At 41.2% G+C, this 24,593-nt stretch overlaps 1 protein-coding gene across 1 annotated transcript in view; it reads left to right on the plus strand.

Moving 5' to 3' along the window:
- SLC35F1 (solute carrier family 35 member F1) overlaps positions 1 to 24,593 on the plus strand; it is a 287,258-nt gene that overhangs the window by 241,667 nt on the left and 20,998 nt on the right. The window contains exons 4-5 of the mRNA XM_075202978.1: positions 3,850 to 4,009; positions 7,588 to 7,756. Of these exons, the coding sequence (XP_075059079.1) occupies positions 3,850 to 4,009; positions 7,588 to 7,756 (329 nt within the window). The remainder of the gene's footprint in view (positions 1 to 3,849; positions 4,010 to 7,587; positions 7,757 to 24,593) is intronic.

The following is a 24,593-nucleotide window of genomic DNA, read 5'->3' on the forward strand; positions in this document are numbered from 1 at the left end:
CCATTTCAAAAATTGGAAAACAACACAAAATAGATAAAACACATACAAATCCACACTGCCACCCCACCTGTATTCAGTATGATATACAGTGGCTTTCAAAAGTATTCAACCCCATAAAACATCAACAGGTTTGTATGTATTACATTTGTTGTTTATTTTTGTTTTTAAATCTGCAGACTGCAGAATTATGAGTTTGAACATTTACTTTAAGAGCCCACTGATTCACAATACAAATGCTGTCTGCAATAATCTGTGCAAGTGTCATTTGTAATTGTTGATTTTTTAAGAGGTTGAAATCTTGTGCAAGTTACTGTGAGTGTTGCTGTCACTGCTCAGGGGTTTTGGGACACATCATCTTACTAAAGAGCCTGTAGTGGAATAAAGGGCACCATTTATAGTAAATCAGTTAAAGGGTGTAAATTTGCAGCTGGACAAACTAGTTTGTCCATCAAGGGGTCAAATGCATTTTTTTGCATGCAACGGAAAGGCTGCCTGCTTTCACGCGTATCACAGTAATACCGGCCGGGGCTTGGTGAATCACGGGAGGGGGGTGCACAAAATTTGAGGCCCGTAGGGGATATTCCGGGAGAGTAGGCAAGTATGATTATTTATTTTATTTGTGCATGAACTCGCTTTAATCAATAAATTTGTTGAACTTTTTTTGGGGGCCCAAAACCTCCATGCTTCTGGGCTCTCTGGCAGTTGCATAAGCTAACAAGAACTCCCTTGGGTTTAAAGTAGTATTTCCACATAACAAGGAAATTGTATCCTACTGTTGGACAAGCTGCATATTTAACACAGGTCAATCAGGATCAATCTTTAATAAAGTCTAATTGTGTTGATCCAGAGGAGACGGGGAGAAAAATGTTCTTCCTGGACCAATTACCCCCATATACTCCTATTCTAAGTATAGCTACAAATACCATCTATTGTAACAAAGACACGCAATCCATTTTTAAATTACATTCAAGAATAGGCCATCACCAGACTGTGGTAAGGAATTCCACAGTTTAATTACTCGCACATTAAAGAACCGCTTCCTATGCTCATAGTGAAATCTTTTTTCTTTCATCTGTAACTGTTGACCCTTTGTCTTCTTGGTATGGCCCTTGGAACAAAAAGTTTGTTAGACAAATTTTGGTATTGACCTTGAATATTTTTACACATATTAATTAGGTCGCCTTTAAAGCGTCTTTTTTCAAAGTGAGCAAAGTAAATTCTTCTGACTTTTCATTATAATTTAATCCTCCTATTTCCTTTATTAATGAGGTCACCTGCATCTGAACCTTCTCAAGTTCTCCTGTGTCCTTCTTACAGTTAGGTGGCCACAACTTTCCTCTAATTTAAGTTGTGGCGTAACAACTGACTTATACAATGATAATACTATATTTGCATGATGAGCATTCATCTCTCTTTTTTTGAGTCCGAGGATTAAATTTACCATTGTAGCTGCTCCCTGGTTTTGTATTCCTAAATCCTTCTCAATCTCAGTATTCCTTGTTTATATTCCATTGAATGTGTAAGTAGCGTAGTTATTACCACAGCTTAGGTGCATAAGCCTATATTTATCCAGACTGAATTTAATCTGACATTTTGTCTAAATATTTAGGTAACAAGTTAATATCCTACTCTCTATCCTACCTTTTAGTGCAGAGGTGTCCAAACTCAGTCCTCAAGGGCTACCAACAGTTCATGTTTTTAGAATGTCTTTAATCATGCACAGGTGAGGTAATCTATTTGGCTGGGTCAGTAATTATCCTACCTGTATCTACAGACAGAAATCCTGAAAACATGAGCTGTTGGTAGCCCTTGAGGACTGAGTTTGGATACCTCGGTTTCAGGGCTTATTGTCATCAGAAAATATGAATATTTCAATATCTAGGCCTTCTACAAGGCTATTAATAAATATATTGAAAAAGACAGAACCCATTACTGGTCTATGCGTTAGACCACGAATATCTTTTGCCCAGTTTGAATATTTTCTTCTATAGTGCCTTAGGGAATTAGCCATTGATTGCAAATGACTGTGTTGACTCAAGTTCAAAATGTTGACATTAATCTAGTTTATTTACCATGAAATATCTATATAATATTCAATTTAAAGCAATTGCAGATGAGACATAATTTCTGACCTGGGCGAGAGGATTAGAGCCTGCTGTGGTGGTATTTTGTGTTCATCTCATGAAAGCAACTTAGAATCCAGCAATTTGAAGGGAATTTTGGTAAACCACAAATCTGGCAGCAGTGCAGCTGGCTAAAAACATCAGATAGCAAAGGCTTTAATTGCTTATCTAAAATGCACTAACAATTGAGATTGAACTGACTGTATTCATTTTTCATGTTTCATTTTATATCTCCTCTAGCTGAATAAATATTTATGTATTCAGGTTTATGGATTGCAAGCAGCAGATTAACATTAGCCAACAAATGAGAAGGAAAATATATCCAGATGTGTTAATATCAATATATTTGGCTAGCATACTAGATGGAGTTTGTAATGTCTTTCAAAAGTATGAATAAACCTGTAAATCAGTTTCATTCATCACAATTGTCAAATGTAAATAACTGTCCATTTCAAAATAAAATTAAGAATTAAAGAGTATTAAATTACAATAACACAATATAATATAAGGTAGTACACTGAGTCTTTTATCTTTAATAACTGGGTACTGTTTTGCTTATATACACTCTAAGAGCATAATATAAATTGTTGAACAAAATGTGAACATATTTGTACTATAAACATAGAAAATATGTTTTTTTTTTGTTTAGAACTACTTTGAGCAACATTTAGCACCCCTTATATTTGCAAGATTTTAAGATAATCTTTCTCTAGGGCCCCCAATTCCTTAGTATTATGTGTTTTGTATATTAGATTCAACTGGTTTTGAAGATAAACTAGGGAACAGCATTACTATAATATTCTTGTCCAGCAAGTGTAACCCACCAATATAGTATAAGTATAGTTACTTACTATTCTGATATGTAGAGGCTGCTTGTTCATCTTGCAGAGCCAGTATAGAAATGGTTTCACAAGATGCATTAGACAAAGATAGATTAAATTACTCTTAACTCTCAGAGGATATTTGCTAACAGATGGTAGATACAGTATGTGGCAATATTAAAAGGTGTTTTTCAGTTTATGATGCAAGGCAAATAAGTCAACCATAATATAAAAAATATTTACTTGAGAAAGTTTATAAAAATTAAAGTGATGTGTTAAAACCATTAATCAGATCTATCGATACTGTAGATAACTGTACTTAAATTCTAATTTGTGTGCACTACATTACATGACCACTAGTCCTAGTCACTAAGAACCATCCCTATTATACCAAAAAAAAGATAAAAACAAACACACATTCATATTTTTCATATTTTTTAAATAAACTTAACGACCCCTCATGGCTTTTACTGATCTCTACTCATGATACTATAATTTGTATGATAGTTCATGTTATGAAGCTGACATGCCAGCAATACATCACAATTCCTAATGTTTCAGTTTGAACCAATATAGTATGTAGCTTTGCTCATGACGTGAGTAAGACTATTGCTGACCCTTCAGTGATGTCTCAGGGCTGACTTCTATGATAGAACGGCAGCTGGGCAGTCCTGAAGTTGACCATGAAATGAATGTGGGACCACACAGATTCTGTGTTACCTTGGCTAACACCCATGTACTATATATCAAGTCATGTCATTTTTGTGTGGATGGATTTGGTGCTTCATTTGTACCATGTGCAAATTTTCTGCTTTTGGTAATAGATTATTGTATTTCTGTTCTAATTTCTTAAGTGTCATTTCATTGGAAAACATGTTAATCAACCTCTTTTTTTTTTGTTACAGCTACTAAATTGTTTTGTCATCCCTGTGGTGATATTACTGTCCTGGTTTTTCTTGCTGGTACGATATAAGGTTTTACACTTCATTGGTGCTGTGGCCTGTATCGTAGGTATTGGTTGCATGGCAGGAGCTGATGTACTTATGGGAAGGCAGCAAAAAGCAGGTAAGTCGTATTCTTGGTGCGCTATTTAATTACATTGTATAAGCTCTCATTTCTTCCCAATTCTCCAACCCCCGTCTGCTTTTTGCTACCTTCAACTCCCTCCTCTCCCCCTCTTCCACTCCCCCCCACGCTCTCTGCTGTTGAATTTGCTACCCACTACACCTCCAAGATTGAGTCTATACGTCATAACCTAGCAGTACCTTCTTACCCCACACTCTCCTCCCTCCCTGCCCACTCTGTCCCCCTTCCCACCCTCCTCTGCTACTGCTATCTCCTTCCCCCCTCTTGCTAGCTCACCCTCCTTCCCTTCCTTCACTCCGGTATCTGCTGATGAAGTCCATACCCTTCTCTCTTCCTCACCTCCCTCCACTTGCCCACAGGACCGAATTCCCTCCCACCTCCTCCGCTCCCTCTCTCTTGAAGCCTGTTTCCACCTTGTCCACCTCCTCAATCTATCCCTCTCCTCTGGAATCTTTCCCTCCTCATTTAAACATGCTCTTGTCTCCTCCATACTCAAGAAACCGTCCCTTGATCGCGCCTCTCTGATTACCGCCCTATTTTGCTTCTTCTTTTTGCCTCCAAACTCCTTAAACGAGTTGTCTACAACCGTCTCACCTACTTTCTCTCTTCTCACTCACTCCTTGACCCGCTCCAGTCTGGTTTTCACCCCCTCCACTTTACTGAAACTGCCCTCACTAAGGACACTAATGACCTCCTCGCTAAATCCAAAAGACACTACTCCCTTCTTATCCTTCTTGACCTCTCTGCTGCCTTCAATACTGTTGACCACACACTCCTTTTGCAAACTCTCAATTCTCTAGGCCTCTGTAACACTGTCCTCTCCTGGTTTTCTTCTTACCTCACCAACCGCTCCTTCTCAGTCTCTACACATGACTCCACATCCCCCCCTCTTCCCTTACCTGTTGGCGTTCCTCAAGGTTCCGTTCTTGGCCCCCTAATTTTCTCCCTCTACACCTCCTCCCTAGGTGTCCTCATCTGCTCCTTTGGCCTCCAGTACCACCTCTATGCTGATGATTCCCAAATCTATCTTTCATCCCCTGACCTCTCCCCTTCCCTTCTGTCTCGTGTCTCCTGCTGTCTCTCAGCCATCTCATCTTGGATGTCCCAAAGCTTCCTTAATTCAATATTTCCAAGACTGAACTTATTGTCTCCGCCCTTACAGGACTCTCCCACCTCCCCCCTTTCTATTTCTGTTAATAACACTACCCTCGTTAATGTCCCTCATGTCCGATGCCTTAGGATCATCCTTGATTCCTCCCTCTCCTTCAAGCCTCACATTCTGTCCCTCTCAAAATCCTGCTACTTCCACCTTCCTAATATATCCAAAATTCACCCCTTTCTCACCACGGAAGCTACGATAACCTTCATCACTCGCTTCTAATCTCTCTCCTTGACTACTTTAACCTCCTTCTCCTTGGCCTACCTGATTCTCGCCTTGATCCTCTTAAGTCTATCCTCAATACTGCTGCCGGCCTCATTATTCTCTCCCGCCGTTCTATCTCTGCTATCTCTTTCCAACAGTCACTACATTGGCTCCCCATGGCCTACAGAATTAAATTTAAACTTCTCACCCTCACCTTTAAAACTCTTAATCAATCCTCCCCTCCCTATATCTCCAATCTCATCTCTACCTACACTCCTAGCCGCCCTCTCTGCTCAGCCTCTGACCGCCACTTCACTGCTTCATTGATCACCTCTTCTCACTCCCGTCTCCAGGACTTTTCCCAGGCTGCTCTCCAGCTGTGGAACGATCTTCCACGTTCCATCAGGTTAGCATCTACTCTCAAAGGTTTCAAGCGTGCCCTTAAGACTCAATTCTGTATTCAAGTCTATCAGTCCTCCTCCTAACGCTCTCCCCCAGTTAGTACCACCCTATTTGTGTCTCCCCCTTTCCTTTAGGATGTAAGCTCTCAGGAGCAGGGCTCTCTTTACTTGTGTGCTCCTTTTACTATTCCATCACCCTCTGTATCTCTTAGCCTGTTTCCCTAACCCTATTTTCTTAAGCTTTGGCCTACTTCTCGTTGATTTCTAGCATCATTTTCACTCATTGTCCCAGTAATAATTTGATTTGCATTACCATGTTACCTGTGTCTGTGTATATATTTTTGTTCATTTTTTGTTCTTTCTGTATCGTGTTGTGTCATGGCTCACTGTTTTTTGTATGTCATGTATGGTGCTGCGGACCCTTTGTGGCGCCTTATAAATTAAAGATAATATTAATAATAACTAGTGTAGCAGCACTAGTTAGATTTACAAGGCAACTGAGTAGCAATTCATCATTTGTCTGATGTCATGAGCAAAACATCACAAGATAATGTGAGTTGAATCATGAAATAGAGAATTACTTCACTAGAGATTTTAGTGTACCGCAGGACACACCATGGAGGTTTGCACAATTCTGGAAAGTAAGATACAAAGCTTTACAAATATGATTTCTTCAGTAGTGATGTGGAAGTAAGATGCCCAGGTATTTTATTTAACATTTATTTATATAGCACCACTATAGAATAATTACCATTCACATCAGTCCCAGCTCTAATGGAGCTTACAGTGTAAATTCCCTAATACACAGACACACACACTAGAGTTAATTGTGTTAGCAGCCAATTAACCTACCAGTATGCTTTTTGGAGTGTGGGAGGAAAATGAAGCAGACAGAGAAAACCCACACAAACACTGGGAGAACATACAGACGCTATACAAATAAGATCCTGGTTGGGAATTGAACTCATAACTCCATGCTGTCAAGCAGAAATGCTAACCACTGTGCCACTATGCTTCCCCAAGGGTATTTTGCTTTCACACCCACAAATGATCAATATCTGATCATAGACTATGTGCAGCACTATTCTACATGTCATGTAGGTAAATAAGAAAAGAAGATGAACAGACACAGAAAGGAGAGGAACATAACTGGCCAGGCACTTATTTGTATTCTCCCAACATTCCATAACAAATGTTGAATTTGACAAAGGACTATAATCTCAGTAGACTGTAGTAAAGGCATACATGTCAAAACATTTCAGAGGCTAATGTATCAAATACACCACTTTTTAGACCGTTCAATTCTAAATAATTGATTATGTTAAAGAGGCCATCAAGGTCATCTCAGTCATTTATATTTACATGTAAGAGCTCCTTTTGTTTTGTGAATTTTATTACTTAGATTAAGTTTGAAAGGTGAAACTGAAATCAGAGGTGTATGTTTGTGTGTGTGTGTGTATATATATATATATATATATATATATATATATATAGTAATGTATCACATTTATAAAACTGCACAATAAGGAATTACATTGAAACAATGGGGCTTTGCATGTATATTATTAAAACAAAATGAGCACCTGATGTTAGTTGCCGTCAGTGAATAAAATCTATACAGGCCGGCCACACTTTATGTGAGTGGGCAGCTCCAATGCAGCACACTCCGGCCATCATTCAGGAAGTTACATTGGTTCATTGAAAAACTTTATATCTGTAGGTGAAATAATCAGATATTTGATATCTTGGACACGTTTTGTTTTCTAACATTCTATCTTCTATTTTGTCTGCAGATTTGTACCTAGGAGGTAGTAAACTAATTGGGGATGTGTTGGTTCTCGGAGGTGCCACTCTATATGGGATTTCTAGTGTGTGCCAGGAGTATATTGTTAGAAATCTCAGCCGTATTGAACTACTTGGGATGATTGGACTTTTTGGATCCTTCTTCAGTGGGATACAACTGTGAGTATAAATAGACTACACATCATGCAAATTTTGTAGATGGATAGATAGATAGATAGATAGATGGACAGATAAGCAGATGGACAGGCAGATATAGATTTTATTTTGTCTGACACTCGTTACCTTAGAATGTTTCATTTCACAAATAAATTAAAAGTGACAGACTGATTGGAATACATTAGGAATACATTAGTAAAACCATTTCAAATTGTCATAGACTGATCAAAAATATTAAAATAGGTATCCATTTCAATGCATTAAGAAATGAGAGCTCTAGACACATCATATGCAGCTTATTTAAAAAAAATAAAGATATGTTATTGCATGTGTCAAACATGCTTTCTATGAGTAGGTTGTTCTTAGGTTTAATCCAAGAGATGTAAATTCCTATCAATTTCCATGACATTCAAATAAAAAGGTCATAGGATATGGCTCTCAAGATGCATTTAGATTTGGATCTGGGTGTATATATGTGTAATAAGCATATATTCAATATAAGGTCATATAATCAAAAAAATATATATTATAAAATAAAGGAGCAACCCTAAACAGTATTATCATTAAATGTGGTTGGTAAAAAAAAATATTTTGTTTACATTAAATACATAAATCATGATGTTCTTAATGCGTACAGTATACAATATGTTTTCACGGTCTATCTTGGTTTCATACACATGCAGCCTCGGACTGGCCTGTCGGCCAGCCGGGCTATAAACCCGTAGGCCTGGCCGCGATTAAGCCCCGCCCCCTCCGGCATTGGGGCGGAGCTTGCAGGGAGCATGACAATGAAGGGCCCAGGTCCGGGACGTCTGCGGCGGCAGTTTAACAAACACACTACCGCGCAGGTGCAGAGAGCCTCTCTGCACCTGCACGGTAGTGTGTTTTTTCAGTTTGAGCAGGGGAATAGAAGAGACGCCCATGGAGGAGGAGAAGTTCCGGATATCCAGCCGTCCAGAGGAGCATGAAGCAGGAACTTTGCACGGGTTAGTCATTTTAACTTGAGATCGATGAGGCATGAGGCCAGCATTTCACATTGTGGAGGGGGGGCCAAAGCCAGCATGTCACAGTGTGTGTGTCTGGGGAAGGGGGGGGCAAAGCCAGCATGTCACAGTGTGGAGCAGGGGCCAAAGCCAGCATGTCACAGTGTGGAGGGGGGCCAAAGCCAGCATGTCACAGTGTGGAGGGGGGGGCCAAAGCCAGCATGTCACAGTGTGGAGGGGGGCCAAAGCCAGCATGTCACAGTGTGGAAGGGGGGGGCAAAGCCAGCATGTCACAGTGTGGAGGGGGGGCCAAAGCCAGCATGTAACAGTGTGGAATGGGGGGCAAAGCCAGTATGTCACAGTGTGAAGGGGGAGGAGGGGCAAAGCCAGCATGGCACAGTGTGAAGGGGGGCCAAAGCAGCATGGCAGAGTGTGATGGGAGGCCAAAGCAGTATGGTGCAGGCTGAAGATGGGCAAAAGCCGCATGGCACAGTGTGATAAAGGGGGGCCAGGAGAAGAGGGAAGCAAAAGCAACATGGAGGGTGCAGTCTGATCATAAGGGGGCACAGCATGGTGATGAAGGGGCACAGTAATGTGTGTGTGATGGCACAGCAGGCTTGTGGCAATGTAATGTGCATGGTAGGTGGTGGCTAACTATTGGGTGCTATTTTGTTTGTGGGGTGATAGCGGGGCAATTTAATTCTGTATTTGGGACTATTAATTTAAGATGGGGTGCTTTGGGGGCTAGTAATTGAATGTGGGGCTGAGTTTGAGGCGCATGAGGTCTATGGGCTGGTTGGAATTTTCTAAATGTACCCATTTTGTTTCCTCCCAACATCCGAGGATCCAGAGAAGCTGCAACTAAAGAAACCAGCAGCCACAGGTGGTGAAAGTGAGAAGAACAGGTAGGACAGTCTGTCAAATGTTCTGATTCTAGTGGGACAATCCCGATTTTTGGTGACTGTTCTGTCCAATCTAAGGGACAGGTCAAGACTGTGTACTCTTTATATACACACTGCATTCTTTATATACTACACTATGGTGCTAGCTGTCCTTCGTGGGCTGACCCCTTCCCCTCTAGCGTCTGGTCTCGCCTCCATAATGGCTGGTCACACCCCCTTTGGTGGGCCCCTAGCGTTGCAGTCCCCCGGTGGGCCCTTCATGCCCCAGTCCGACACTGTACACATGTTCGGTGCTTGCTAGTGGCATACATACATGTACTTTTCCAAACAAAGACTATGCTGTGACGGTCATCACTATCAGTGGGCACTTTCAACTGCCCTGTAGTTGGTGCAAATGATGCAGCTGAAACAAGTTTACTTATGAGAAACACAGGACTTAAATCGGACTTGAATCGTCTGCATCTGCGTCACCCTTACTGTACATTTCTGCCTTTCAAATCATATGTAGTTGTGTCATTTGCGTTGCGACATGAATTATATGCAATTGCGTTCATTGGCATAAGGTCCATTTCGGAACATGCGCAAAGCTATTCAACATAAAATAGGGCAAACAAACGGACTTACATCTGAACATGAATCAGGCCCATAGTCTTTGGTGAAAAGGACTGCAATGTATTCCTTGTTGGTAGCTATCTCTGTGTTTCCAATGTTAACTTATTTGGAACCCTGACATTAAAAGGTTGTATATAACTAATTTGTCAAGAGAAGACACTAATGAGATGGATTAATAAAATGGTATTATGTATGGGGAATTTTTCCCCTGGCTCTAGACATAGTTTTCCCTTTGGGACTAGTTTAAAACTCTCTAAAGTTTACTAAGACTTAGCAGAACTGAATAAACCCTGAAGATGTTACATTTTTGGTATTTAGTTGTGAAATCACTGGGTAGAATGTATCGCCAACCTCAGTTAGACTGATTCAGATAAGCTTTGATGTATATGCTGTGTAAAATTCACAACAATTGCAATAGGGCTATAAATATGGTCACATTCATTATAATAGGAACTCTCCCTTGTCCCATAGGAACCTGTTATTAGGGGCAAATTGCCTTACTTACTAAAATTGTTTGTTAGCCTATATTTTTACAGTTGTTCACCAGCATGATCCTATGTAATTCAAAGTAAAAATAATAATAATAACATTTATGTCGTACCTGACACCAACACAAAGCAAGCTTTCTCACAGAATTGGGATCCATGGTTTTCTTTTAACTATAATCATCCCCTTTGCTGGTTGTAATCCCCACTTGCTTATTATTGGCTTAGATACAGATATTAAATTATATAAGTGGGTGATTATTGTGATATGCTTCTAATGTTCACAGAGTTTACGCATTTGGTTCACCTAATGTATATGTAAAATTTGTGTCACAAAACTTTTGTTCTTATTTGTGTATGTTGAGTCACACATATCTCAGAACACACCAGTGTTTCTTGGTCAGGCATACAAAAGCATATATGCACCACGAAAGGGAGAGGCAGCTTGACAGTGTGATAAATAGGAAAGTCATATTACCCTATTCATACAAAGTATAATGTAATTAAATGTCCTTTACACAAGAGATAATAGGAATAAATGTGAAAGTACTATTTTCCATATATGGAATTAAATACAAATACCCCCCAACCCCCCCTAACTTTCATTTACTGTTTTATAGGTCAAATGGGAATCTACTTTCCTGCAGTAATCCAAATGAAAATGTAAAATAAGTAATCTGAATAGATGTCCTCGACTTGATATGATATAGCTGCTACACTAATGAATGGCAAGCAGCCATTTAGAATCTTCTAATAATTCTAATTTAGAATCTTCTAATAATCTTCTAATAATTCCACTTATGTCATCATTATCACGTATCTTTACACCAGGCCCCAATGCCTGCAATAGATATGCCTCCTAAAAAGCATATATGGGGAAAGGTCCAAGGGCTAGATTTACTAAGCTGCGGGTTTGAAAAAGTGGGGATGTTGCCTATAGCAACCAATCAGATTCTAGCTTTCATTTATTTAGTACCTTCTACAAAATAACAGCTAGAATCTGATTGGTTGCTATAGGCAACATCCCCACTTTTTCAAACCCGCACCTTAGTAAATCTAGCCCCAAGTCCCTTTAGGACGCATCTCCAGGGGAGTGAGAACACCCTTACTCTACTCATTTTATACTTACCCATCCTCATTCTTCCTCTTTGGATGTAAAGGGCTGAAAGTCTAAAATATGCATACATCTAGACATGGACAAACTTTGGTTCACATGTACAGTATGCAAATATGTATACTTAGGACACAGAAATGACCGTGTCTAACTCTTAAAGAAGCCCTAAACCTCTGTGAATTATTTTTTCAGCACTTTGAATTTAGGCTGGGTACACACTATACAAAATTTCTCCCAATGCGATATCCTTAACGATTTTACCAACGACTGAAACAAAAAAAAAGTCCCTATCAGCATGCCAATTCATGTGTACACACTATACACGTTGTACACGACTTACCTTCAGATCTATGCCCTTCATCTGTCATAACCATCGGCTGAAAAGATCATGACTCTGCACACTCCATAAAGATCTGTGGACACTGCAGGATTGGAGCGACATTGTTCCATCGTTTGATGAGATTTTTAGTCCAGTTTAAAAATCAAATCAAACAATATGATGTGCTTTGGAACGACAATCATTGAATGTTGGAGCGTACACACTAATGCGATATCCGGCCAAACTGTTGTTTATTGTTTGATTGGCCTGATCATCAGCTGAAAACACTGTAGATTGTACCCAGCCTTATTTTACCCACTAGGCAATCACAATCAGTCAGTTTCAGAATTGTGATTTTACATCACTAGAGATCTGTTAGGAACCCCTCTAGCCTGTACAGCACAACCCGGAGTCTGCTCTGCCAGTCAGGTTTTCACTGGAGCCCCTAGTGGTGGGGACAGACTTGGCCGCAGACTAGCAGAGGGTCGTGAAGTGCGTACCGGCTAGGGAGAACCCAGGAAAGCGTAGTGAAGTCCAGGCAAGGGTCGAGGGCCGGCAGCAGACAGGGAATCCAATAAACAAGCCGAGGTCAAGGGTCACGAGCAAACCGGAAGGTCGGTAAACACGCCAGAGGTCGGATTCACAAGAAACACAGGCAGGGTCCAAATCCAGGCAAGGGTCATACACGGGCAATCCAACAGAATATCCAAAGGACAGGAACAAGGAGCAGAGCAGGTAAGCAGATTGGTAACAGAAGCTATAACCGGCAGTGAGGCTGCAGACCTCACTGCCTCAAGTACACAGATGGACCAATCAGGGCTTGCCCCTGGATATGCACACTTGCAGGCTAATTGCCTGCTATACAAGTAACCAATCAGGGCTTGGCCCTGGCATTCACACTTGCAGGCTAATTGCCTGCTATACAAGTAACCAATCAGGGTTTGGCCCTGGCATGCACACTTGCAGGCTAATGCGTGCTAATTCAGCCCACAGGCTGACTATTTTGCGCATGCGCCCGGCTTCCAGCACTGCCGGGACGCAGCGCTACAGAAGAAGCGTCCGGCCGTTGCCTTGGGCAGGAAGTGGAAATGACGTCCCGGTCGTCAAGGTGACGCCCGGGACACCAGGGGGAGCCAGAAGCGGGCCGCGGCGGCTGTGAGTACCGCCGCGGCTCGTGACAGTGGGCCGCGGCGGCTGTGAGTACCGCCGCGGCTCGTGACAGTACCCCCGACACCCAGGTTTCCTAGGAAATTTTTTTAAGAATTCCTTCAAATGTTTGGAAGCATGAAGCCGTCTTCGCGGAATCCAGGACCGCTCTTCCAAACCACGATTCCTCCATTGAACTAGGAAGTGCACCTGCCCCTGCACTCTCTTAGAATCGAGGATCTTATGAATGATGTATTTGTTCGTGCTCCGTGCCGGCGAACTCGAAGACTGGGATTGATTTGGGTATAACACAGGCTTAAGCAGAGAACAATGGAATGTGTTAGGGATCCTCAAGGAACCGGGATTTTCAATCTGAAGGCTACAGAATTAACCTTCTTATTAATGAGGTAAGGACCGATGAATTTAGGACCCAGTTTTTTGCAAGGCTGTCTGAGCCTAATATTGCGTGTAGACAGCCACACTTTCTGGCCCACTTTGAGGGAGCAGGTGGTACGGTGGCGGTCCGAAATTTTTTTTGCAAAAAATGAGGCTTGTCTCAATGATGACTGCACTTTTTTCCAGATGACTTTGAGATCCCTGGCTGTGGAACGAATTTCTGGAATACCAGCGAACTTGAGAGAGTACAAGGAATTAGATCTGGGGTGAAAACCAAAATTGCAGTAAAATGGAGAGGTTTTGGTAGATGAGTGACATGAATTATTATAAGCAAATTCTTCCCAGGATAACAAGGAGGACCAGTTATCATGAAATTCTGATGTATAACATCGTAAGAATTGTTCTAAGGACTTGTTAACCCTTTCAGTTTGCCCATTCGACTGAGGGTGGTATGCAGACGAGAGGCTAATCTTGATCCCAAAAAGGGCACAAAAAGATTTCCAGAATTGTGCTACGAATTGGGAACCACGATCAGAAACAATGTCATTAGGAAGTCCATGGAGCCGGAATATATGCTGGATGAACAGAATGGCCAGATCTCGAGCACTAGGGATCCTGGGTAGTGATATGAAGTGTGACATCTTGCTGAAGCGGTCAACTACCACCCAGATGGTGTTGTGTCCTGCAGAGAGTGGCAGATCAACTATAAAGTCCATAGACAAGTGTGTCCAGGGTTTTGCGGGAATGGGCAATGGAAGCAACTGGCCTACAGGACGACTCCTGGGGACCTTACTCCTGGCACAACCCTCACAAGAGAGGACATAACACTTGACATCAACAGACAAAGATTGCCACCAGACAGTACGGGAGAGGATCTCCAAAGTCTTCTGTATTCCAGGATGTCCAGCAGTCTTACTATCATGTTCTTCTGCAAGCACCGCCTTCCTTAAATGAACTGGAATGAATAAACATCCCTCCGGAGTATTGTCAGGAGCTAATTTTTGAAACCTTTGCAACATGCTGCTCAGGTCTTGGGTTAGCCCAGCATGGATCATGGAAGAGGGAACGATAGGCTCAGGACTACTGACTGGAACATGGTATGCCAAGAAGCTTCTGGACAGAGCATCTGCTCGGACATTTTTAGAACCTGAATGGTAGGTGATCACAAAGTTGAAACAGGTGAAGAATAGCGACCAACGGGCCTGTCTGGGGTTCAGGCGTTTGGCTGACTGTATATATTGTAAATTCTTGTGATCAGTTATAACCGAGATCAGATGTGTAGCGCCTTCTAGCCAATGTTGCCACTCCTCAAAGGCCCATTTGATTGCCAATAGTTCCCAGTTACCCACATCATAGTTGGCTTCTGCTGAGGAGAACTGACGGGAAAAGTAGGCACATGGGTGTAGGCGGTGAGTATGGGGATCCTTTTGAGATAAGATGGCACCAGCACCGATGTCGGAGGCATCAACTTTAAGAACAAACGGTACTTCAGGATCTGGGTGTCTAAGGACCTGAGCGGATACAAACGCTTTCTTTAAGGTCTCAAATGCGGTTACTGCCTGGGGTGACAAGTTAGTTGGATCCATTCCTTTGCGAGTCAGGGTGACAATAGGAGCCACAATATCAGCAAAGCCGCGAATGAATCTTCTATAATAATTGGCAAAGCCCATGAACCTCTGTACCGTCTTGAGAATATTCGGTTGTACCCAATCCAGGATAGCTTGGACCTTGGTTGGATCCATGGAGAATCCCTCAGAAGAGATTATATAACCCAGGAAGGAAACCTTCTGCATCTCAAACTCACATTTTTCTAATTTAGCGTGAGGTGGTGTTCTCGTAATTTCTGTAGAACTTGTCTCACATGACCCCGATGTAAAGATAATGATTTAGAATATATAAGGATATTGTCTAAATAGACGACCACAAAATGATCAAGGAACTCCTGTAGTACTTCATTAATCAGATCTTGGAACACCGCAGGCGCGTTACTAAGACCAAACGGCATGATCAGATACTCGTAGTGGCCAGAATGCGTATTGAATGCCGTCTTCCATTCATCTCCTTCTCTGATACGGATGAGGTTATATGCACCACGAAGATCAATTTTGGTGAAGACTGTAGCACCTCTTAATTGATCGAATAATACAGAGATGAGAGGAAGGGAATAGGTGTTCTTGACTGTGATAAGATTTAATCCACTGTAGTCAATACAGGGTCTTAGTCCTCCGTCTTTTTTGGATACAAAAAAGCATCCAGCCCCCACTGGAGATTTAGATGGCCTGATAAAGCCTTTCTCCAAATTCTCATCAATATACTCCTGCATGGATTTGGTCTCTGGACCAGAGAGAGAGTACAAGCGTCCCTTGGGTAATTTGGAACCAGGAATAAGCTCGATAACACAGTCAAAGTCTCGATGAGGTGGTAGAGTGTCAGCAGCCTTTTCGGAGAACACATCCCAGTACTCATGACATTGTGAGGGAAGTTGCTCTGGAATAGACTGAATCACACTCAGAGGCAGAGTCAAGCAAGACTGTGTACAATAAGAGCTCCACTGGACAATTTTTCCTTTCGCCCAATCCATGACAGGGTTATGACGGGAAAGCCAAGGGTGGCCCAGGATCAGCGGGACTGACGGACAGTCGATAAGGAAGAGGGTTATGGCCTCTGAATGGAGAGCTCCTATGTTCAGTTGTAGTGATGGAGTCTCCCAAACAATTTTACCTCCAGGCAAAGGACTCCCATCTAGGACACAAACTGTAACTGCAGAATGAAGCTTCACCATAGGAATCCCAGCAGAATGGGCAAACCCGATGTCAAGGAAGTTGCCTGCAGCTCCACTATCAATGAAGGCCGACAGGGCCACAGAACTGGCACTGAAAGTGACTTGTGCGGGAATCAGGACAGCATTCTTTTGGGAAACAATTTGCAAGCCTAAGTGGACCTCTCCCAGACATGCTTCTTTTTCAGGTTTGTATGGACAAGAGCAGGAGAAGTGGCCTTTATTACCACAATAAAGACATAGGACTTGTGACCGTCTCTTGTCTCTTTCCTCAGGAGGGAGGCGATATGCCCCTGACTGTGTAGGCTTCTCAACATCCGTGGGAACTGGAATAAATTAAGACGAAAAAGAAGATGCCTCTTTCTCTGTCCTCCTCTCCTTGATTCTCCTGTCCATTTTAATGGCGAGTTGCATAAGGCTCTCCAACGAGGTGGGAGGAGGATACTGCACAAGTGAATCCTTAATCTCCTCTGACAGTCCTAGGCGAAACTGGCTGCGTAACGCTGGATCATTCCACTCACTGTCAGGCGACCATCTGCGGAATTCAGCGCAGTATTCTTCTGTCGAACGCTGGCCTTGCTTTAAGGCCCATAAATGAGCCTCAGCAGAGGCAACTCGATCTGGGTCATCGTAGAGGAGACCCAATGCGTTAAAGAAAGCTTCCAATGATTGCATGATAGGACTCGACTGCGGCAGGGTGAAAGCCCAAGACTGGGGTCACCTTGAAGGAGGGAGATGACAATTCCAACTCTCTGCTGTTCTGAACCAGAAGACCGAGGTCTCAGCCGAAAGTAGAGTTTGCAGCTTTCTTTAAAGTTCCGGAACAGGGCTCTATTTCCGGAGAACCGGTCCGGCCAATTTAACTTGGGTTCATTAACGGGACCGGAAATGGCCAGTGTAGTCCGGGAGTCCTCCTCTTGAGTGGACAAACGCTGGGACAATCCCCGGACCATTTGGTATGGGGTCTCAACATGACCCGCTAGGGCTTGAAAAGGAGATGATTTGGTTCCGTTTTCTTCCATCCCAACTTTGTCTCCGGAATGTCTGTTTTTGGCCGGTTATAAAGTTAGGAACCCCTCTAGCCGGTACAGCACAACCCGGAGTCTGCTCTGCCAGTCAGGTTTTCACTGGAGCCCCTAGTGGTGGGGACAGACTTGGCTGCAGACTAGCAGAGGGTCATGAAGTACGTACCGGCTAGGGAGGACCCAGGAAAGCGTAGTGAAGTCCAGGCAATGGTCGAGGGCCGGCAGCAGACAGGGCAATCCAACAGAATATCCAAAGGACACTAACAAGGAGCAGAGCAGGTCAGCAGACTGGTAACAGAAGCTATAACCGGCAGTGAGGCTGTAGACCTCACTGCCTCAAGTACACAGATGGACCAGTCAGGGCTTGCCCCTGGATATGCACACTTGCAGGCTAATTGCCTGCTATACAAGTAACCAATCAGGGCTTGGCCCTGGCATGCACACTTGCAGGCTAATTGCCTGCTATACAAGTAACCAATCAGGGCTTGGCCCTGGCATGCACACTTGCAGGCTAATGCCTGCTAATTCAGCCCACAGGCTGACTATTTCACGCATGCACCCTGCTTCCAGCACTACTGGCACGCAGCGCTACAGAAGAAGCGTCCGGCCGTTGCCTTGGCAATGGCCAGGCAGAAAGTGGAAATTACGTCCCGGTCGTCAAGGTGACGGCCGGGACGCCAGGGGGAGCCAGAAGTGGGCCGCGGCGGCTGTGAGTGCCGTGGCGGCTCGTGACAAGATCACTGTAAAAATGCAATGGGTGTTCTTAACAAGCAGTTACTTGGGCTTTTATGTAGACCAGTTGCTTCCATTGCCCAATGGATTACAAACAAAGAAAAAAATTCCATTTGATTACGATGATTTTATTTGTTTGTTTGATTTGATTTTATTTGGATTTTATTGATTTTATTAGTGTTTCATTCTTATAAATTTGGGGGAGCTTTATATTACATGTCTACATAATGAAATCCCATTGAAATCAATAGGAAAGGCTCCATGTGGCTTGCATCTAGATGCATTAAAAAAGCCATCCAAACCCTTTCAGCGCATGTGAACCACATATCAGATGTATAAGAGTTTATATGCGTTTTACATGAGTTTCACACTTGCATTTTTTAACAGAAACCCACTGGGTAACTGGATAATAGACCAGCACAGACAAAATTGACTTATTCAATTAATTATTTTTTAAGTAATCCCTTCTATAAACCCCAACCTGAGACAGAATAGTTACTGTAGGTGATACAGAAGGCAGAAGGAGATAACGTTGAGTATTTGTAGTAAGCAGCTGCGATGGCTTTTATCAGGGGTTTTTTTTTTTGGGGGGGGGGGGGGTGGAATTAGTTTACAAACTACAGTAGGATTCAAGCACAGTTGCAGAGTTTTCCGGCAGATAAAGTATGATGAGCAGTTGAGGCGATAATTCATTTCACGCTGAATAGGATTTTTTTTAGACTTAATATACTTTATATGAGGAAATAATATAGGCGTGAAAAAGAAAAGAATCTAATGGTATGAAGCTAAAAATATATCACATTTTTATGTTTGAAGCATTATCAAGCACGAAATTGGTGAATTGAATTGGCTCCTATGTATCTTTGTCTCATTTTATAAACACCCTAAAAGAAATGACTGACATATTTGTGGCACATTGATTCTGATATATAAATCTCAAAGATAATTTTAGGCTTAAAGGAGTTACCGTTCAATCCTCCCATTAATGGTATATTTGCCATATTGTTATGCCTTTATCAACTCCGTTACGGTTGAAAATAAATAAGATTTTAAATAAGCAATGTCTCTGCTGCAATAGGGTTAACTGTTTGGAGGGCTTCAACATTGTTGTTACAATGTTGTAACAATGTAAAAAAACGAACTCTGGTCTTGGCTGCCTGCCATATGGGGATCTTGTAAAATTGAACTGGTGAAAAACAATTGCTAAATGGAGACATAATTTCCGTACAATTGGCTTCCATCAGTGAATCATTAAAATAACAGCTACATTTCCTGGATCATTATTTGGATCATTATTCAGGTTGTGAATCTGAAGGACAGCTGTAAAAATGAAGACTAGAAAGCCAAATATTTAGAGATGAAATAATACAAATGAACAAATTATGAAATTGGTACAAAATAATATCCATATTTTTGATGTCCCACTAGGAATTAATTATCAATTATCAAGAAGTGGAAGCTACAGCAAACCACCCAGCTGCTGCTTAAAAAGAATTTAAGCAAACAAGAAGGAGACTTATAAGAGTAGCCACAGAGAGGACAAGAGTCACTTTGAAGGAGCTACAGAATTTTGTAGTGGAGACTGGAGTAAAGTTCCACCAGTCAATCATATCAAGAGCTCTGCGTAAAAATGACCTACTGTATATGGAAGGAGGACACAAAAGAAGCAATTAACTCAAATAAAACATGTAAAACCACATTTGGGGGTGAATGTATCAAGCTGAGAGTTTTCCAGCGGGTTTGAAAAGTGGAGATGTTGCCTATAGCAACCAATCAGATTCTAGCTATCATTTTGTAGAATGTACTAAATAAATGATAACTAGAATCTGATTGGTTTTTCAAACACGCCGGAAAACTCTCAGCTTGATACATTTACCCCTTGGAGTTTGAAAAACGCATAAGATTGGCACAGTTGGGATGCGGGAAAAGATTTGTTCCATGAAACAAGAGCCATGGTTTAAAGCTAAATTTGCGGCTCAAATCTAAAACTACTCGCATTATACCTACAGTGAATTATGGTGGTGGTAGGATTATATTGCGGACCTGCTTTCCATCAGAAGGGAGAGGCCGTCTTGTTAAAATTGCAGGAAGAATGGAGGGTGCAAAATACAGGGCAATACTGCAAGAATTCTTTCTTCGCTTGCTTACAAACTGAAGCTTGGGTGAAAGTTCATGGTTGAGAAGGACAATGATCCCAAATACTAGGCCAAATTAACAATGAACTTTGATCTCAATCCAATTGAGAATCTGTGTCGCTGTTTGACAACTGGGGTGCACAAGTGTCCAACATGTTACTGCTGTAAAGGCGGCTTTACAGAATATTAGTGTGATGATTCAGTACTTATGCAAACATCAAATTTTATTTTTTTCTGATTTTTTTTTGTAACAAATCAATATCCCATTGAAAACTAATTTTGCGTTTCAGTGCTTTAAAGTGAAAATAGGATTTGTTTTTCAGTAAAATGAGAGAATTGTTCACAAAGGTCTGAATACATTTGCAATGTATTGTATGACAAGTTTTTTTGAAGTCTCTTTCCTGGGCAGAGATAGCATAGAAAAACTACATTTTTTGGGTTTTCCTATATATTTATAGAGTACAATATAATATTCCTGCAAATAACGCATCATGTAGTTAATCTCTACAAGTTCTTATTGTCAGATAATTTGTCTTCTCTTATCTAAAACACCACATGTGCAATTTTTATTCTACAGATTTAGGTCAACACTACTCTTAAAACCCAATCCATTTTTACATCACACATTTTCATCTGATACACATTGACCATTTAGCTGAGATACAGTGTTTAAATTTTACACATTCTCTTTGTCTTTTTCCCCAATATTTATATATAAATTGTTATGTCCGTCTAGTCAATATCAATGAAAATTGTCCACTGCGATTTGTGTGGTTCCAACGCACAAAGAGATTTAATAGCAAGATGCAACAAATAACAATTAAATAAATAAAGTACAGCCGATACATATGCAAGCACTTTGGTTCCAGCATACAGTCATTCAATCCTGAAGTCTGAGGTCAAGTAGACTGTATAGTGGTCCCAGAGCCTGGTTTATATACAGCTTGTGATACATAAAAAAACAGTAGTGATGTCTTGGCATGTTTCCATAGGTTCAGGATTCAGGTCAGTCCAGTATGATGCAGGTCATAGGTCGGTTCAAACAATGCCCTCCAAAGGTGTGGGTGAACTCTCCAACAGCTGCATATGTGTCTTCCCTCCGAATAGCTGGTTTAAACTGGTCTATTTGCATTACAGAAACAATAACATTCTGATCATTATTCCTCTATCATCCTAACTTGGCCCAGAAATATTAATGCAAATCCTCTATCCTCCTCTCTTCTCTATCGATTGTTATCATAATTTGCATATGCAAGATGCGACTATTTAGCCGATAGTAGCGAATGTCTGATGGTGAAAAGTGGGTTAGAATGACACTAAACATAATGTGTTTCCTATATCCTGAATCTCAGATCTCAACAAAGTAGTTTTAACATTATTGTATTAAACTATTAAATCTATTACACTCGATTATAAAAGACTGTGTGTTGGAACTTTATTAAGGTGAACTATTTACAAGTGAATGTGTGAGTGTAAATGTATGCAGAAGTGTTCGCACATGTTATTGCTAAATATGCCATTCCACGCCGCAGCGTGCTATTTGCATATTTTCACATAAAGTCAAATTAAATTGACGGTTATTAATTGAAACAACTTCACCCAATTATTCGACTTCCACAATATATATATATAATTTTATCTGTGATTGGTTTACAAATGTTGCCCTAGGTATTTCTAAAATCAAGGTCATGGCCATGATATTCATGAAATACATAGAAAATATTAATGTTTGCTTGGGAAGTGTGTCCTAGATAAACTCTGTATCCAGATGAACTTATATTCAGTAACAACAATAGAGCTAATCTGTATATTGCATTGTATTACTGTAATACTCATTATGCTGTCAATCTGAGAAGATTGTCAAGTTGTATTGATTATTGTGTCACAGTGACAGCTAGTTACAAAACCAGCAGGTATATTTTCTGCCACTGAATATGGTTTTGATGGATAGATTGTAGTCTTAAGCAATGCTTTATCCATTTAACTCTGTGACATATTAGGATCAGCACACAATTATAGTGTATTTGTGGTTGATATTACAAATAAATTAATGTCACTGCCTTGCAAAGCTTGCTTTCATTCTACCTTTTCTGCATACATTTTCTGTTTTCATTTAATTAAGTATAAAGTTTTATATATGTAGTAGTGTCTTGTGTGTAGGAGGGCACAGAAAACAAGCGTTTTTCCGGCCCATAAGCAAAGCCATAAACATCTTGAGATGTGTCCGTCTCTGCATCAGCAGCAAATGCACCTGTTTTCCGATAAGTCATCACCACCTGCGAGTATTTGCACCTGCCCTCAAGCTGGTGCCAAAGATATGCCCATAACTGGTGTATATTCATCTGTCGGCAGGTCTGCATGAGCGACATTTACTATGCTTGGCCAACATAAGAATGCCCCTTCCCTCTCCCATCCCGTCTCTCCAGGCACAGGCAGGCATAAGTGCCAAAATCACGCTAATCTGCATAAGAGAATAGGTGTGCGCCACTTTTTGGGTATGCGCAGAGCAATTTCATGCAAGTTACACTACACAAACTGACGTACGTCGCACTCTGCATCAGCCGCAATGCATCTATACAAGCGTTTCTTGTGCAGTTACCATGTGGTAAACCCACGGTTAACACAGTACATCAAACTGGAATCATGAAAAAAAATGGGAGAAACCAATGTTGATCTTTTCAGTCTCGTTTTTAATTAAATGTATCTAGTGTCCCCTTTTATCCCCACTGCATAATTTTGAATTGTTTTTATTGTTATGCTTGTTACTTATCACATTTAAATAATATATTCTTTAAAGACAAACTGGCTGGGAATCAATGTTATATAGCAACTTTTAATATGGTGATTTGCACATGTCAATTATAGTTAGAGATGCTCACTGCATAGACTGTAGAACTTGAAATTCTAATATACAAAGAAATGGACAAAGGCAGTTTGGTTTCTGTCTGCATCAGCCCCCCCCCCCCCCCCCCCCCCATCCACTTGTAGTAAAATAGAACAAAAGCAGCCTGCATAGACTGTAGAACTAGAAATTCGAATATACAAAGAAATGGAGAAAGGCAGTCTTGTTTCTGTCTGCATCAGCCCCCCCCCCCATCCACTTGTAGTAAAATAGAACAAAAGCAGCCTGCATAGACTGTAGAACTAGAAATTCGAATATACAAAGAAATGGAGAAAGGCAGTTTTGTTTCTGTCTGCATCAGCCCCCCCATCCACTTGTAGTAAAATAGAACAAAAGCAGCCTGCATAGACTGTAGAACTTGAAATTCTAATATACAAAGAAATGGAGAGAGGCAGTTTTGTTTCTGTCTGCATCAGGCCCCCCATCCACTTGTAGTAAAATAGAACAAAAGCAGCCTGCATAGACTGTAGAACTAGAAATTCGAATATACAAAGAAATGGAGAAAGGCAGTTTTGTTTCTGTCTGCATCAGCCCCCCCCCCCATCCACTTGTAGTAAAATAGAACAAAAGCAGCCTGCATAGACTGTAGAACTAGAAATTCGAATATACAAAGAAATGGAGAAAGGCAGTTTTGTTTCTGTCTGCATCAGCCCCCCCCCCATCCACTTGTAGTAAAATAGAACAAAAGCAGCCTGCATAGACTGTAGAACTTGAAATTCTAATATACAAAGAAATGGAGAAAGGCAGTTTTGTTTCTGTCTGCATCAGGCCCCCCATCCACTTGTAGTAAAATAGAACAAAAGCAGCCTGCATAGACTGTAGAACTAGAAATTCGAATATACAAAGAAATGGAGAAAGGCAGTTTTGTTTCTGTCTGCATCAGCCCCCCCCCCCCCCATCCACTTGTAGTAAAATAGAACAAAAGCAGCTTGAATAGACTGTAGAACTAGAAATTCGAATATACAAAGAAATGGACAAAGGCAGTTTGGTATCTGTCTGTATCAGATCCCCTCTCCACTAGGAGTAAAATAGAAAACTATTCAGCCGTTATGTAATCTAGAATATAAATAGATATTGAGAAAGGCAATTTGGTATCTGTCTGCAACATAATCATCAACATTCTCATTAGCGCCCTCGTCACTTACACAAATCTCCCCCTCCTCCTCTTCTATTTCCAAAGTGGCATCCTCAATTTGTGTATCACCGGCTACACTCGGGCTGTTCAACAAAACATGAGCCCCACAATGTTTCAGTAATTAGTATATTATTAGCTATTAATTAGACATTATTAACAGGCACTAATTTATTTT

This window comes from Mixophyes fleayi, chromosome 3 (genome assembly GCF_038048845.1).
Source record: "Mixophyes fleayi isolate aMixFle1 chromosome 3, aMixFle1.hap1, whole genome shotgun sequence".
Taxonomy (NCBI): domain Eukaryota; kingdom Metazoa; phylum Chordata; class Amphibia; order Anura; family Limnodynastidae; genus Mixophyes; species Mixophyes fleayi.